This window comes from Gymnoscopelus microlampas (genome assembly GCF_963454915.1).
Source record: "Gymnoscopelus microlampas genome assembly, chromosome: 23".
Classification (NCBI taxonomy): Eukaryota; Metazoa; Chordata; class Actinopteri; order Myctophiformes; family Myctophidae; genus Gymnoscopelus; species Gymnoscopelus microlampas.
The window spans coordinates 32,955,313-32,971,520 of NC_139960.1; the positions used below are offsets into that span (position 1 = coordinate 32,955,313).

Consider the following 16,208-nt stretch of genomic DNA (forward strand, 5'->3'; position numbering starts at 1 on the left):
GTCTACATTTGTGCGGACATACATGCATGTACCGACCTACATAGCAGGCTGCTGCTAGTGTGTGTCGTGCGTGCTTGTGCGTGCCTTGAGTCATTCATATGCACACGCACACGCACACGCACTCGCACACGCACACACACACGCACACACACACACACAGTCACTTGTAGAAGCGGCTAGCACCGATTAAAAACTCAACCATTGCAAAGACACAGACGAACACAGCAGCAGCATTCCTTTGGTGGCTTCTTATTAGACCAGCAAACCGGAATCAGCAGTTTGTCTTAATGAGCCTGGATCTCTCTGATGCGCTCTCTCTCTCTCTCTTTCTCTCTCTCTCTCTCTCTCTCTCTCTTGACAAGAAAAACACTCCTACAACCTCTCTGCCTACAGAATGTGAGAGAAGTTTTTCCGCTGCGTAATTAAAATACTTCATCCCTTTTGCACTCCACATACTGTTCCCCCCCGCTCTCAAATAATTCCTATTGAGCTGTAACGAGCTGTTTCTCTCTCTCTCTCCCCTCTATCTGACTTTGCCGGCGTTGTTATGAAAGGAATGCGACAGGGAGAGGAAATAAATAACAATGACGATAATGTTCTCGGCGAGTGCAATCTATCAAGGGCAGAAGTTTCCCCAACTTAAGTAATAACGCGCCTCTCGTTCCCAATCCCCACCCCTGGTCCACACACACACACACACACACAACCAAAGCCCCACTCCCCTGTGTCAGTGCACCGTCATTAGTCTCAATAAGCGCCGACAGGCGGGGACTGGGAGAGATGATGATCATCACCACCGCTCGTGTTGAGCAGTGGCTCTGAAAGTGGGGTCCCTTGAGGGGGTTCCAGGGGGTCCCAGGTAAAATTTGATAATATAGCGTAAAAATCACCACGTAAACCCTATTTTATACTGAGGCTGGTTTAGAAAAAGTTTGAAACAATTTTAATATAAATCTTTTCTTATGGGGGTTCCTTTTTTCAGATGGGGGTCAAATACATAAATACATTTAGGGCTCTTAACCTGTTAAAACCCATTAAATTTGTGCTGCGCTGCGAGCTTGTACATCTGCTATTTTTGAATAAAAAAAAATCTTAGCATTTTTTTTAACACAAATCTTCTCTTCTAGGGGTCTCCTGCCACAAAACATTTTCAGATGGGGGGTCCGTGAGGCCAAATACATATCATTTTGGGGGTCCTTGGCACGACAAAATTTGAGAGCCACTGATTAAGAAGGCATTTGTAGAATCGGCCTCAGGTCTTAATGGGATAAAGGAGGAGGGGGTCCCGCAACGATTTTTAGACTCTCTGGGTTAAATGAACACTCATTTTACTGTGTAGGATGTCTCTGGTGTGTCACCATGTGATAACAGCACTTATAGATTTATTACATTTTTTTTACCAAACTTTTTCATGTCAAGGACCCCCAAAATGTGTTTGGCTGCGGACCCCCATCTCTTGTATATCTGCTATTTTGTAATAGCCAACACTAAAATCTAAAATTCTTTCCCGGTTTTAATGGGTTCATAGGATATTTGTGTGTGTGTGCGCGCGTGCGCACACACACACACACAGGGCTATTAGTCTCAATAAGGCAGATATGCTCTCCGTTCGAGGGAAGTGAAAACAACTGGAGATTTTCTGCAACACAGCTACTTTCATATAACTTTAACTCACTCTCTGGATTGTCCATACACAAACACACACACACACACACACGCATTAAACAAATTTTAGGACAGTGAGTTTATTAATGCCATTTTTACCATTTATTTTCCCTCTATAGCAGCAGTTATCAGACACAGGAGTAGTGTGGTGGTGTTTGCCTGCAGAAACACCCTCTCACTGTGTTTTTTGTTTGTTTTGGTGGACAGGGATGTTTCTGGTCCACCGAAACAAACAGTCCGCGCGCGCGTGGATGCGTTCCGTGCGTGTGTGTACGTTATTTCCCGGATTAGTTACTTTTTGGGTTTGTTTTGTTAATTTATTTCGGTTAATTCGGTTAATTCAGTACAAAAAATATACTCCATGAAGTGTAGGTTTTGTCGGAGGTTTTGTCTTTTTTCTTCATCCCAAAAGTAGGGGGGATATCCCTGAGTCCCTGATAACTGAGTATGTTCAAACCCCCCCCCCCCCCCCCCTGCGTCCCTGATCAGGCATAACTTCAATCCCAAAACGTAAATTAAAAATCAATTCTCATTTTAGAATGTTTCTCAATTAGTTTTATCGAAATTATTTTCATTCACAACAGTCATAGTGTTTAACAACCAAGTCTGGCCTACTTATAGAGGGTTGCTTGTACAAATTCTTGAATATGACTGAAGACATTATAATGTTTACTGTGATTATGGTACGCTTACATTTCATATCACACACACCATAGAGTTTTTCTTTAAATATAGATTTTTGGGAAATTGCTAATCGATTTTGAATCATTGATAACAAGAATCGCGATTCTTACATGAATAGATTTTTTCACAAACTTTCAATACTTAGGATGTCCATTTCTCAAATTCTACTATACTGTACTTGTGGGGACATTTGACCCTCACAAGCATAGTAATACAAGTATACACGCACGCACGCACGCACGCACACACACACACACACACACACACACACACACACACACACACACACACACACACAGAGTACCTACCAGCTTAGCTACGTAGCTGAGCACCAGGGAATCGATCCTCTTCTTCCCCAGTCGAGGTAGATGTCTGTTCACATGCTCTCTGAGCTTATCAACCATCTGCAAACAAAACACACACATCACACACGCTGTTAGTGACTCTGTGTGTGTGTGTGTGTGTGTGTGTGTGTGTGTCTGTGTGTCTGTGTGTCTGTGTGTGTGTGTGTGTGTGTGTGTGTGTGCGTGCGTGCGTGCGTGCGTGCGTGCGTGCGTGCGTGCGTGCGTGCGTGCGTGCGTGCGTGCGTGCGTGCGTGCGTGCGTGTGTGTGAAGACAGAGAATATTAATATGAAGATTGGTTGAAAATGGGTCAAGTCGTCCTTTAAGTAAAAGTAGCAGTACCACAATGTTGAAATAGAAGTTACAAGTAAACTGCATTAGTCCTGCACATATTTTTTTGACTTGAAGTTCAAAGATACTGGCATCAAGTACCAAAAGTAAAAGTACTCATTATTATGCAGAATGTCACCATTTCACAAGCTTTTCCGCCCCAACGTTTTCAAAATGTGTCCAACTCTTTAGAAATATGATATAATAACTTTTTTTTTCAGAAGGGGGTCCGCAGCCAAATACATTTTATGGGTGCCTGACACAAAGTTTGAGAACCACAGCTCTATAGAAAGGCATCTATAGAGCACCCGAAGTCTGACGTAATGTACGGCTACCTGGGTCACGCCCCCCCCCCACCCCCACCCCCCAATTCTGAATTCCCATAGACGTGTTTAATATCGCGTCATATAAGAACTGTGTTCCAAAAATTCATATGGATATGAAGCATCAACTGACAGCGAGAAAACGGCAGAAACAGACTGTCTCAAATATGAGTGACTGACTATCATAAACGATACAGAGCCTCCTCCCTGACAATATCGCCGGGACAATTTGTTTATTTTTGGACCACAATTCTTGAATGAGACGGTTCTAAGATGACCCAATGTTATTCTCCATAGAGAAATGACTTCCTTGACTCAGGGGATGAACGAGTGAAGTCAGGACTTTTGTACTCTATTCACATGAGCAGCGCAGAGCGATGCCATGGAACCAAGCAGGCAGTGTGTCACTCCCCATGTGCAACGCCCTTTACTTGGCATTAGTGTGTGTTTTGTATTAATATGTGTATTAGCATGTGTTAATATCTCAATTGATGTATGTATGTGTGCGTGTGGCGTGTTTGTATCTGACGACCAGGGATTTCATGCAAGGTTGTGAACGAGTATGAGGGAGAGAAATCGTATTAGTGCGTCTGTGACTTTTATATGAGATAGATGGAAAGGGGTGTGTGTGTGTGTGTGTGTGTGTGTGTGTGTGTGTGTGTGTGTGTGTGTGTGTGTGTGTACTGCAGCACACTTTGGTGTGCACTCTCAGTAGGGTCAGCTAAAGTTCACTTCACAAGTTTTCCCTCGACTACACTGTCCCAAATTATAGTGTAACAGCGTGAGGAGAGAAGAGGAATGAGGCAGAGAGGAGAGAGGAGAGATGAGATGAGAAGATGAGGAGAGGAGAGATGATGAGAGGAGAATGGAGGAGAGGAGAGGAAAGAAGAGAAGTGTGAGTGAATGAATGAATGAATAGCTTTAAGAGGAGAAGGGACGAGACGAGCAGAGAGGAGAGGAGAGCAAGAGGAGGAGGTATAGAGCAGGAGGAGGAAACAGAGTACAGCAGATCTGTGATAGCAGTGCAGTGTTCTGACCTGCTATCCTGCTGGGAGGAGAGAGAGAGAGAGAGAGAGAGAGAGAGAGAGAGAGAGAGAGAGAGCGCGCAGGAAGGAAGGATGGAGAAGGAGAGAGATAAGGAGGGAGGTGTGGGGAGAGAAAGAAGTAATGAAGAAGACAAAAAGAGTGCAGAGTGATAAAAAAAGAAAGGGTGGCGTCTAGGGAAGAGCGGGAGTCTCAGGTGAGGAGCGAGAGAGGGAGGAGGAGGAGGAGGAGGAGGGGGTTGACTGAAGAGGGATGAAGGAGATAAAAGAGGTGACAGGATGAAGGAAGAAGGTAAGGCGATAAGGAGGGAAGGAGAGGACCAATAGGAAGGAAAGGAAGTATGGAATGGAAGGGGGGGGGGGCTGACAGAGAAGTGAGGATGGAGGACAGGATGAAGTGATGAGAGGAGACGGACGACAGGAAGATGAATGGAGGGAACATTGAACGCCCAGCCAAGACAAAAAGACAGAGGGGGAAAGAAGAGGGGGGGAAAGACCAAAAGAGAGACAGTGAGAGAGAGACAGTGAGACAGTGAGAGACACAGAGAGAGAGAGAGGTCTTGGTTGGTCTAAGAATAGCACACACCCTTACAGGTCTGTAGTTTGTATTTTATTTCAACGATCTCTGAGTTAACGCATTGAGGCCTGAGGCCGATTCTACAAAATGTCTTCTAAATCCTAAACGTTTTCCTGAATGTTTCTATATCAGAGGTGCTAAAACTTTTTCATGTCAAGGACCCCCAAAATGTATTTGGCTGCAGGCCCCCATCTCAAAATATTTTGTTCCAGGGACCCCCAAAAGCAAAGATTTGAGTAACAAATGTTCGCTTTAAAAATATATATATTCAGAGATTTGCACAAAAGGTTCACGATTTTTCTAAAATAGCAGATATACAAACTCATAGCGCGGCACTCTGTGCCGCGCTATGAGTTTGTATATCTGCTATTTTTTATTAGCCAAAGAAATCTAAAATGACACAGATGCGTTCCATGTTTTAATGGGTTAAATGAGCATTCTGTCATTTTCTTTTTATGTGTTTTGAGCGCTGTGGGAGAATCAGCCACGCATGCAGCAACACAGCATACAGGTGCGAGGACGTTGCATGTGGACGTGCATATGGGCCTTCTGGTCCTATTTGTTACTGTTGACTCATCCAAAGTGTGTACAGAGTCAAATCCCCAGCGTTTAAAACGCTGCGATCCGTAACTTTTCATGTCAGACTGGGGGTCGGAACCACCAGGGGGGTCCCCAAATTATTTTGGGGCGGTCCCCAGATATTAGCTTAATGTGCAACATTGTTTTCTCACTCGACAGTAAACAAACCAACATACATACAGTATAAGTGTGACAATTTAAGGACTTTTAAGACCTTTTTAATACCAAATTGTCAAATATTACGTAAAAAGGAAAACATTGTGAAAATAGCCGAACTACAAGCTCACAACGCCTCGCAGCGCGAGGCGTTGTGAGCTTGTAGATCGGCTATTTTCACAATATTTATCAGTGGAACCGAGGCAAACTAAATGTAATGCCTACAACTCCAAGTCGGGAGTGGGGGGTCCCCAGTTCAAATATGATTGTTTTGGGGGGGTTGCGGCTTGAAAAGTTTGGGAACACTTGTCCTACAGTACCATGGGATTCAAACCCAGGTCTGTTGGCCCGGCCCACAGGCTTTGAATAGACCACACGGTCCTTGGGACCCAGAAGGACCCCCAGAGTTCAAAGCAGACCCCTGTCATGTCTCCCTTCTCTGTCTCCTGTCTCCCTAAACTCTGACAAAGCCAAAAATTACCAAAAGATTCATAATCTTAAAAGGCTATGGGGCAAAGATCCAGATCCACACACAGACACACACAAACCTCGGATTCACTTTCTGAAATGCACACGCACACAACCTTGGATTTATTCTGAATGCACACACACAACTCTTCGATTCACTCTGAAATACACACACACACACACACACACACACACACACACACACACAACATTGAATTCACTCAGACACACAAATTCTCAGAATCAGTTGGGGGGGAAATACAGACACACACACACACACACAGTGACACACACGCACACTAAAATCCTCACTGTTCATTTATGCATTTGTACAGAGCTTGACTCTGAAATCCATACTTCATGTCTGCTGTAAGAGAGAACATATTTCAACCTCTCTTCCCAGACTGAATCTCTGAGGCAGGTACTATACTTTCTGGCGATACAACGCAAGAGTGCGGTCTAGCCAACGCCAACTCAGGACCCCTGAATCGCTGCCCTCCACATTCTCCTGTCTAGCATCAGGTTCTTGAGCTCTGCAGCGTTGTTAGCTAAGCTGTCGCGCCGCAGTGTGTCTACGTAGGTAGTGCACCTCTCTCCTTATCTAGCTGTGTGCCCTGGGTTGGCTCCCATAGTGTCAGTTTCCTTGCCACCAGTTCCGGGTGCCTGACGCTGTGCCCTGTCAGCCTCATCCTTCTCTCTCTGCTCTTGTCCGTGACCCGGGCGGTGGCCCCCGTGGTCCACCCATGTGACACCTAGTGTCATTCGTAGAATTCTTGAGTATAGACTCCATCCAGGGCCTTTTCCTGTTGTGCTCTGAGCGTGCATGTATCGGCCCCATACAGCAGCACTGACTCCACTGTAGCTACGACCAGCCGCATCGTGGGGTCATCTCCAATGTCTGATTTGCACGCTCTCCTCATCCCGCGCAAGGCATTCCAGGCAAGTGCCTTCCACACCTTCAGATCCTGTTCTGTCGAAGCAGTTGAGGGGCGGCCATAGCTGAGTGGTTAGTGAGCCCGCCTAGGGAGGCAGAGGCCCTGGTTGCCCCAGGTACGATTCCAGCCCAGGCCAGCAAATGTGTCGATGAAATGAAATTTGTCCCTGAGCAAGACTCTTAACACCTAATTGCTCACAGGCCCTCATTGGAAACAAGACCGGAGGGACTTTCATGAACGGACCTGTTAAAGGAATTATCCTTAGTCCAGGTTTATGTGTATGATCTTACAGTGACAGTTGGACATACACAAGGTGTCCGTCCGACAGCGACAACATTCTCCTGGCTCTTCATTCAGTGCAGTGCAGCCAGCATACGTCCAACACTCATTCAGTGCACAGCGGCCTGCCAGAGGGAGATGCGTATCCAGGCTGGTGGAGTCGTAGTGGCTTAACGCATTAAGACCGGTAACACATCTGTGTCATTTTAAAATTTCTTTGGCTATTCAAAAAATAGCAGATCTACAAGCTCATAGCGCGGCACCGAAGATATATTTTTTTAAAGCGAACATTTGTAACTCAAATCTTTGCTTCTGGGCATTCTACAAATGTCTTCTAAATCCTAATAGTTTTTTAGAAAAAACGTATGTTGCTATATCGGTGGTGCTCAAACTTTTTCATGTCACGCACCCCCAAAATTATATGTATTTGGCCGCGGACCCCCATCTGAAAATATTTTGTTCCAGGGACCCCCAGAAGCAAAGACTTGAGTTAAAGATGTTTGCTTGAAAAAATATATATATTCAAAGATTTGCAAACATTTTCACGATTTTTCAAAAAATAGCAGATATACAAGCTCGTAGCGCGGCACTCGGTGCCGCACTACGAGCTTGTACATCTGTTATTTTTGAATAGCCAAAGACATTTTAGAATGACACAGATGTGCTCCCGGATTGAATGGGTTAAACATTCAAACCTGCCTGATAATCTGCCCTTAACATCCTGACTAACAGAGCCATGAAAGCCTCCCACTATTCTTTACCTTTTAAGTACATTACAGGAGGACAGGGCGCTGGGCACGGGCACGTGTTTATGTCAGAGATTTCCACCACTTCTGTCTGCATGGAATTCTGAATGCCAAGGCTCTTCTTTTCTGTGCAAGTGTGACTCAAGGGCTGTGTGTGTGCGTGCGTGCGTGCGTGCGTGCGTGCGTGCGTGCGTGTGTGCGTGTGTGTGTGTGTGTGTGTGTGTGTGTGTGTAAAAAGAATCAAAATCAAAGTGAAGGCAATGGTGAATAATGGAGTGTGTGGCATCACAGGAATGTATAATGTAAATAGTATCAAGGACAACTGGATCTTGAATGGGACGCCATGTCAGTGTTATGTACACGTATTAAAGCTGCAATCCGGAACCTTATTTTAATGAATAAAACGTTTTGCCAATCCGTATGGCAGAGTATGATATACGATACTAGAAAAAGTGCTCCTCGGAGCACAGGTCTCCGCCAGGTCAGGTACTTAATGTGGCCTCCTGGTGGCGCTATAATATGTCAATGTGAAAAGGGTGGCATTTCTTCGTAGGCCTTTCACGGCAATCGGACACTGCATTCATGATTTGAGGCATTTTGTTCCAAAAATGTGTTTTGCTAAATTAGACCTGCTGGTGGCGCTATAACAGGCCACTGCGGAAAGGGTGGCATTTCTTCCTCGGCCTAGTGGGAATGCGCGTTTGAAATTTCACGGAAATCGTAAGCTGCGTTCATGATTTTAGGCATTTTGTTCAAAACGGACCAATCCTACAAACCTTGGAAGCCAACTTTAGCCAATCAGGATAGAATCTGGGAAATCGGACAGATCCGGGTTGATCACATGATTATGGCGGCCGGGCCAGCGGCCGGGCCAACGGTGCCGGAGATTAGCTGTTCACAGACAGATGGACGGACGGACGGACAGGGGGTAAAACGGGGCTCTCGCCACGCCTTTCGGCCTGGCGGAGGCAATAATACAATATAATATAATATTCTTCCATCGAGAAATGTAGACCCTGGTGTCGCGTAGGACACCTACTGGTGGACAATTAGTACTGCCTGAACCTCATTAGCACGATATCTCCCCTGGACAAGCGGGGATTGCGTCTTGGTTGAGTGGTAGAGATTTGGTCTCTCATGTGGGAGAGCTTGATTATAATTCCCGGGTTGGATAAAAAAGTTACAGATTGCAGACTTCAAGTGTGTGTGTGTGTGTGTGTGTGTGTGTGTGTGTGTGTGTGTGTGTGTGTGTGTGTGTGTGTGTGTGTGTGTGTGTGTGCGCCACCAGTATAGTAGAATTAGAAAAACAGACATCGTGAGGACCATTCCTGTTCCTAACAAGAGAAATGGATGTTTTACGGTTAAAAATTAGGCTTATAATTAGTGATAAAGATTCCGGATTATCATTAGGCATTTAGAAGTTAGCTTTAGTAGTTGGGTTTAGACTTATGCTTGATTTATACTTAGTTGCGTGCAAATAGCCGATCTACAAGCTCACAAGCTTGCAGATCAGCTACTGTCGGCTTTAGAGTTAGGATTAAAATTGGCAAAATAATATTACTACTAATAATTTAAATGTAATTTATAAAACCATCGTCCTAAAATGTTTGTCCTCACTAGTACAGTAATACAAACGTGTGTGTGTGTGTGTGTGTGTGTGTGTGTGTGTGTGTGTGTGTGTGTGTGTGTGTGTGTGTGTGTGTGTGTGTGTGTGTGTGTGTGTGTGTGCACATGGGTCATTGTTGTTGCAGTGTGTCAGTGTTTCTCTCTCACCAGGCCTATGAGCGCCCTCTGCTGGTAATCCTCTTCTTGGAACAGCGGGACCAGCTTCTTATCTAAAACACAACAGAGCACATATCACACTGTCATTCTTAGAAATATCATAAAAGTAAAAGATTAAAAAAATATATAAAAGTACTTTTTTACTTGTAAAAGTAGCAACACCACAATATAAAAAATACTCTTGTTACATGTGAGACATGTGAAATTTGGTCTGGTTGAAGACAAGTGTGCTATCTACAAAGTAGCAACTAAAGATGTTGAATAATTGTAGTCGAGTAAAAGTATAAAAAAAAAAAATACTCAAGAAAAGTAAACGTACCTCAAAATTGTACTTAAAGTCCAGACTAAAATAACATATAGCCTTTTTTTCCTGGTCATGTTTTGGAGTGAGTGTTCGGCATAACTGCCAATCAAAGTGACTACTGGCCAATCACAGTGCGTCTTTTCCGAGACTTGGCCGGGAAAAGACGCGAAAAAATGCTATGTTATTTTAGTCCGGACTTGTCCTTTAACTCTTTAACTGCCAGAGTAAAATTGTAAAAGTGTCACCCCAGTGCCAGCGAAAACTAGTGTTTGATGATTTGAAAAATCATGGAATATTTTCTGTGAACGCTGTCCGCACGGTGATCCCCTCATTACATGCACACATTGCACAGGGGTCTCCTGGTAATCCGTTAATAGTTGCGGCAAGTTGAAAATAGCATGTTTTGCCAAAAATACATAGTAAAACACAGGAGCCGAGGTACAGAATATTTCCCTAATACTTTAACCAGGAAGTGAATGGAGCAGCAAATCTTTGGATCGCGTTATCTCCTGGTTCCGTGTGAAAAACGAGAAAAGAACAAAAAAGACCTTTGGAAAAAAAATCGAACGCAGCAAAAGCCCTGTGGACCAAGTACCAATTAAAGTAAACTGAAATAAAAATAAAACATAAAAAACTATGATAACCTTGGCCAACAGGGGGTAAAACCGGTGAGAGTGACAGAAACAAATAAAGAGAGAGAGACACAGAGTGAGAGCCTCTCTTACATAAGAGCAGCATTCCTAACCTCTCCTCTCTCTGTGATAAATTAGATCGGAGCTCTGTTCTGTTCTGCTCTATTCTCTGGTGGGACTTCAAAAAACGTGACCCCTCGGAGCAAGAAACATGAACACACACACCCACACACCCAGGTTTGTATTACTATACTTGTGAGGACACCAACATTTTAGGACAGCGATTTTATGAATGCCATTTTTTATAAATGTAACCATTTTTAACTGTATAAGCCTAAAGCCAAAAATAATCTGCACTTATGAGGACATCAACATTTTAGATGGGGAATGTTATGAATACCATTTTTCAAATGTTTCATTGTTACGAAAACAGCCAACCTATAAACTTACAACGCATCAATGTGCGACGCATTGTGAGCTGTGTCAACCAAGTATAAATCAGGCATAAGTCTAACACCAACCCCCTAAACTTGACCTCTAAATGTCCAATCCTAACCCTGACCCAAAGCTGTCTTTTCCTTATTGTAAGACCCTTTTTTTTTTTGTAATCATAAAACAACCATTTCTCAAGTGAGGACGAGGAAAATTGTCCTCACAATGTCCATTTCTCAAATTCTACTACACTTGTATAGTGTACACACACACACACACACACACACACACACACACACACACACACACACACACACACACACACACAAAGAGGTCGAATTGTTTCCTGGTTTTAAATACCCAACAATCCTTGGAGGAAATTTAGTGTTCTATTAGAGGCCAAGGCTTTGCGATCTATATCACGCGTGTGTGCGTGTGTACGTGTGTGTGTGTGTGTGTGTGTGTGTGTGTGTGTGTGTGTGTGTGTGTGTGTGTGTGTGTGTGTGTGTGTGTGTGTGTGTGTGTGTGTGTGTGTGTGTGTGCGTGTGTGTGTGTGTGTGTGTGTGTGTAGCATTGTGTGACATTACCAAGGCTCCAGGTGTCCACCATAGATAGGACTCTAGAAAAACAAGAGAAAACAAACAAAAGGTTTAGTTCACATGAGTGATCATCCTCTCGCGGACGCACACACGCGCAGACACACACGCGTTCATATGAGCCATCATCTCTGCACACACAGAGCTGTGAGAATCATCCAGGCTTTTTTTTTTGCAAACTTTAAATCACGCGATATATACAGCATGCACTGCAGCATAGCACTGCTCTGCTGCAGTGCATGTATATTGTGTCTGTCAGGTGGAAACCTTGTATGTCTTTTCAGGAAAAGAACCTGTGTTCCAATGTAGGATACAATTTAGTTATTATTCATTCACAAGCTTGTTAATACTTTTCATTGGTTTCAGTATTTATAAAACCCACAGACACGCTTTATCACTTCAAAAATGTGTTGGAAATAAAAAATGTAAAACATAAAAAGTTGAAGTATGGAGATACAAGGTTTCTGCCCGACAGTGACAATATACAATAGTAGGACAATTGTGCGATCCGGTGCTAAAAATAAAGGGAACACTCGGGAAGAAGACCATTTGTTATTGATAATGGTCTTGAGCTCTTAAAGCTTTATGTAAAGGCAGTATTTCATTTGGGAGTATTTAGATGTTATTTTTCTGCACAGGACACTCATATCACTAAACATTATTAATCAGCGATCAGCAGCTGAAGGAGCCATTCTAGCAGGTGTGGGCAGGTCACCTTGAGGGGTGGGGGGGGGGCATATCAGTCGGGCAGGTGAATAGATAAGGAACACAGCTATGGGCCGACATGTCCACAGAGAACGCTTTGGATATCATGTCCATAGCGCTCTCACACACAGCGTGATGCTTGCACTGTTCCAGTGTTGATTTCGTCGACTAAAACTATGAAGAAAAATGTTCGGCGACTACCTTTTTTCATAAGGTTTATCTTATGATTTATCTTATTTATCTTATGACAACTAGACAAAAACTTAAATATTTCAGATTGCTAAAATATAACTAAAACTAAATCAAAATTTGCTGTCAAAATCAACACTGAAGCTGGGGAGCGCTTTTGATATCATGTCCATAGCGCTCTCACACACAGCGTGATGCTTGCACTGTTCCAACCATTGAGGTGCTCAAGTCACTGCTCAAACATCCTGTCATTTGCGTTATTAGCACAAATAGCTTAGCAGAAAATAACGTAAACACGGACTTCTCATGGTTGTGGTAACGACTCAACGTCGGGTTGTAAATTATCGTGTTGTCACATTATACAATCAGGAGGATCCAAAAGTTGGAACTGTTTTTTATTTCAATAACCAAATGAACAGGAACATCTCCCGACAGCAGTTACTGTCTGGACTTGTGTTATTGAGCGTGTCAAAACCAAGGTTTTCCAGCGTCCAGCCGAGTGGCTAATATACTGTAGTTGTTCAGATAGTCACTGTAGCAGCAGTGGTCATGGAGGAAGGTAAACCTACTTGGTTGTGTTGTCCATGTGTCCCACGTGACTGGAAGACTTTGTGCTTTCACACCTCTGGAAATAAACAACAACAACACAGTGTCAGGGAACACAAAGACTCAAACACACACACGTGCACGAGAACGCATGCATATTGACAGATAGAAGAGAAACTGAGACAAACACACACAAAAGAATACACACACACACACAGAGAGATAGAAGAGAAACCGAGAGAAAGACACACACACACTGCATCTCTTTCATCAAAGCAGAGCAGGGGTGGGGGGGGCATGCGTGTAGAATTTGAATAAATCAAGTGAAGCTCTAGTTCTGTCATTGCGCGTGCTGCGATTTTAATGAGATAGAAACACACACACACACACACACACACACACACACACATACACACACACACACACACACACACACACACACACACACACACACACACACACACACACACACACACACACACACACACACACACACACACACACACACACACACACACACACACACACACACAGGTTTAGTTAGGAGCAAGCACACATGACACCTTATGCAGGATGGTCTGAATGTGTGAGGTTCTCTATCTGGGACGTGCGACATGCACACACACACACGTTTGCATTACTATACTTGTGAGGACATCGGTAGCGTTTTAGAACGCCGATATCATCAATGCCGATTTGTACCATTCACACTGACTCTAAAAAGGCAAAAATAGACGATTTACAAGCTCACTGTGCGACGCGTTGTGAGCTTGTAGATCCTGTATTTTATTTAAGTATAAATCCGGCATAACTCCCAACCCCTAATATCTAACCTAATTTCTCTTGCGAGGACTAGGAAAATGTGTCCTCACACTGTCTATTTCTCTAAATCTACTATACTTGCGGGGATGTTTTGGACCCCCAAAATTATACGAAGTTGACCCCACCCCCATTTCAAAACGTCTTGTTCCAGGAACCCCCCAGAAGCAAAGACTTGAGTTAAAAATGTATATAAAGATTTGCACTCATTTTCACCATTTATTTTACAAAAATAGCAAATCTACAAGCTATCGGCTATTTTTGAATAGCCAAAGACAACTAAAGTGACACAGATGCGTTCCCGGATTGAATGGGTTAAGATGTACAGCCCTCGCAAATACAAATACACACACACTCACCAGTTTGTCCAAGACGGTGAGTAAGTGGGAGGTCTTGTATCTGGGGTTGGGGACCGCCTCCAGGTACCTCATCCTCTCTGTGTTCCACTGCAGGTCTGCCCAGAAACCCTGCAGACTCCTGGCCTGAAACACACACAAAAGAAAAATCCTATTTTCATTTTTTTTTTGGCCCGTAAATTAATGCCCTACTTCATCATACTACAGCAGTGGTTCTCAACCTTTTCAGGCCGCGACCCCCCCCAAATAATCATATTTGAACTGAAGCACTTGGAATTGTAGGCATTACATTTAGTTTGACTCGGTTCCACAGGTAAATAATGTGAAAATAGCCGATCTACAAGCTCACTAAATTGTCACTTCACTGTCATCTGGGGACCCCCCAAAATACGGTTGAGAACCACTGTACTTCAGCATACATGGAGCAACTGGCGGCCCGTGGGACCACATGCGCCCCCCCCACCTTCATTTAATGCAGCCTGCGGGTCAATATCTGAATAGAGATATATTATTGATTTCAGCTGTTCGGTAGGGAGGATCCTTTATGATTTTAACTTTTCTGGTTCCTTAACGATTCTCTCATAACAGTCTGATTCCTTAACGGTTTCCCTTATCAATTCCTTTTTTTTATCTATATAATTTTGTCCTTCATTATAATTTTCGATCAACACAAATTGAATCATACATGCAGTATTGCATACATATTATTGTAGTGGTTCTCAAAGTGAGGCACAGGGATCCTCTGGGTTACTTGAGGGGGTTCAAAATGGACCCTTACAGATCTGTAATTATGACAGTGTTCAAATGGTGGTCCATTTGTACACTCACAGAGTTATGGTGGTCCTTGAAATTAAAAAGGTTTCAGAACCAACGGTATTATAATTGTAATAGCAGACGTGAAAAAAACACAAACAAACACACATACGTGCATAGACAGGCATACACACACACACACAGACACACACACACACACACACACACACACACACACACACACACACACACACACACACACACACACACACACACACACACACACACACACACACACACACACACACCCACCCACCCACCCACACACACACACACACACACACACCCACGCACACGCACACGCACACACACACACACACACACACACACACACGCACACACAGCAAAAGTCTGCCGCACACAAATCAGCAACAACAGATTTGATGCATAAATCCATAATGCATTGAAGATAGCAATCTGCTTCTTCTCTACTGTAGAAAAACCTACAGTAAGAGGAAAAGTGTAATTCATCACAAGGCAGTTATCTCTGCAGGAGGAAGCACACAGTTTGTTACTTAAGATGTGCAGCGTGTGACTGAAGCTGGACCGAACAAGAGCCTGGCTGGCTCAAACGTCTGGCTCATTGAATGGCTGATGAAGTGACTAAATTACTCACTGACTGAGTGATTTGTCAGACAAATAGAACGTGTAGCTTTAGCTGACCCGCTCATTATTTGACACGACTGAGAGTCTGATTGTCGCTCTGATTGAATGCTTACCTCAGTGGTTCCCAAGAATCCCAACTTTTTTTAAACCTTGGAGCCCCTCCTTCTTCCATCTGACAAAACTAGGCCTGCACATACACACACACTTCTCGTACGACGAATAACGATAATAACCGATTAACAAGCTCACAACTAAGGATGCAAATTGTCAATTAATTAATTTAATTGATATTTGATAACCT

At 43.6% G+C, this 16,208-nt stretch overlaps 1 protein-coding gene across 3 annotated transcripts in view; it reads right to left on the reverse strand.

Annotated features, from left to right (window-relative positions):
• Window positions 1–16,208, reverse strand: part of gsap (gamma-secretase activating protein) — a 98,812-nt gene that overhangs the window by 55,168 nt on the left and 27,436 nt on the right. For all 3 annotated transcript variants that reach the window (XM_084049437.1, XM_084049436.1, XM_084049438.1), the window contains 5 exons: window positions 14,492–14,614; window positions 13,337–13,392; window positions 11,865–11,896; window positions 9,901–9,962; window positions 2,658–2,753 (listed from right to left, as the gene is read on the reverse strand). In XM_084049437.1, coding sequence (XP_083905563.1) covers window positions 2,658–2,753; window positions 9,901–9,962; window positions 11,865–11,896; window positions 13,337–13,392; window positions 14,492–14,614 — 369 coding nt within the window. The remainder of the gene's footprint in view (window positions 1–2,657; window positions 2,754–9,900; window positions 9,963–11,864; window positions 11,897–13,336; window positions 13,393–14,491; window positions 14,615–16,208) is intronic.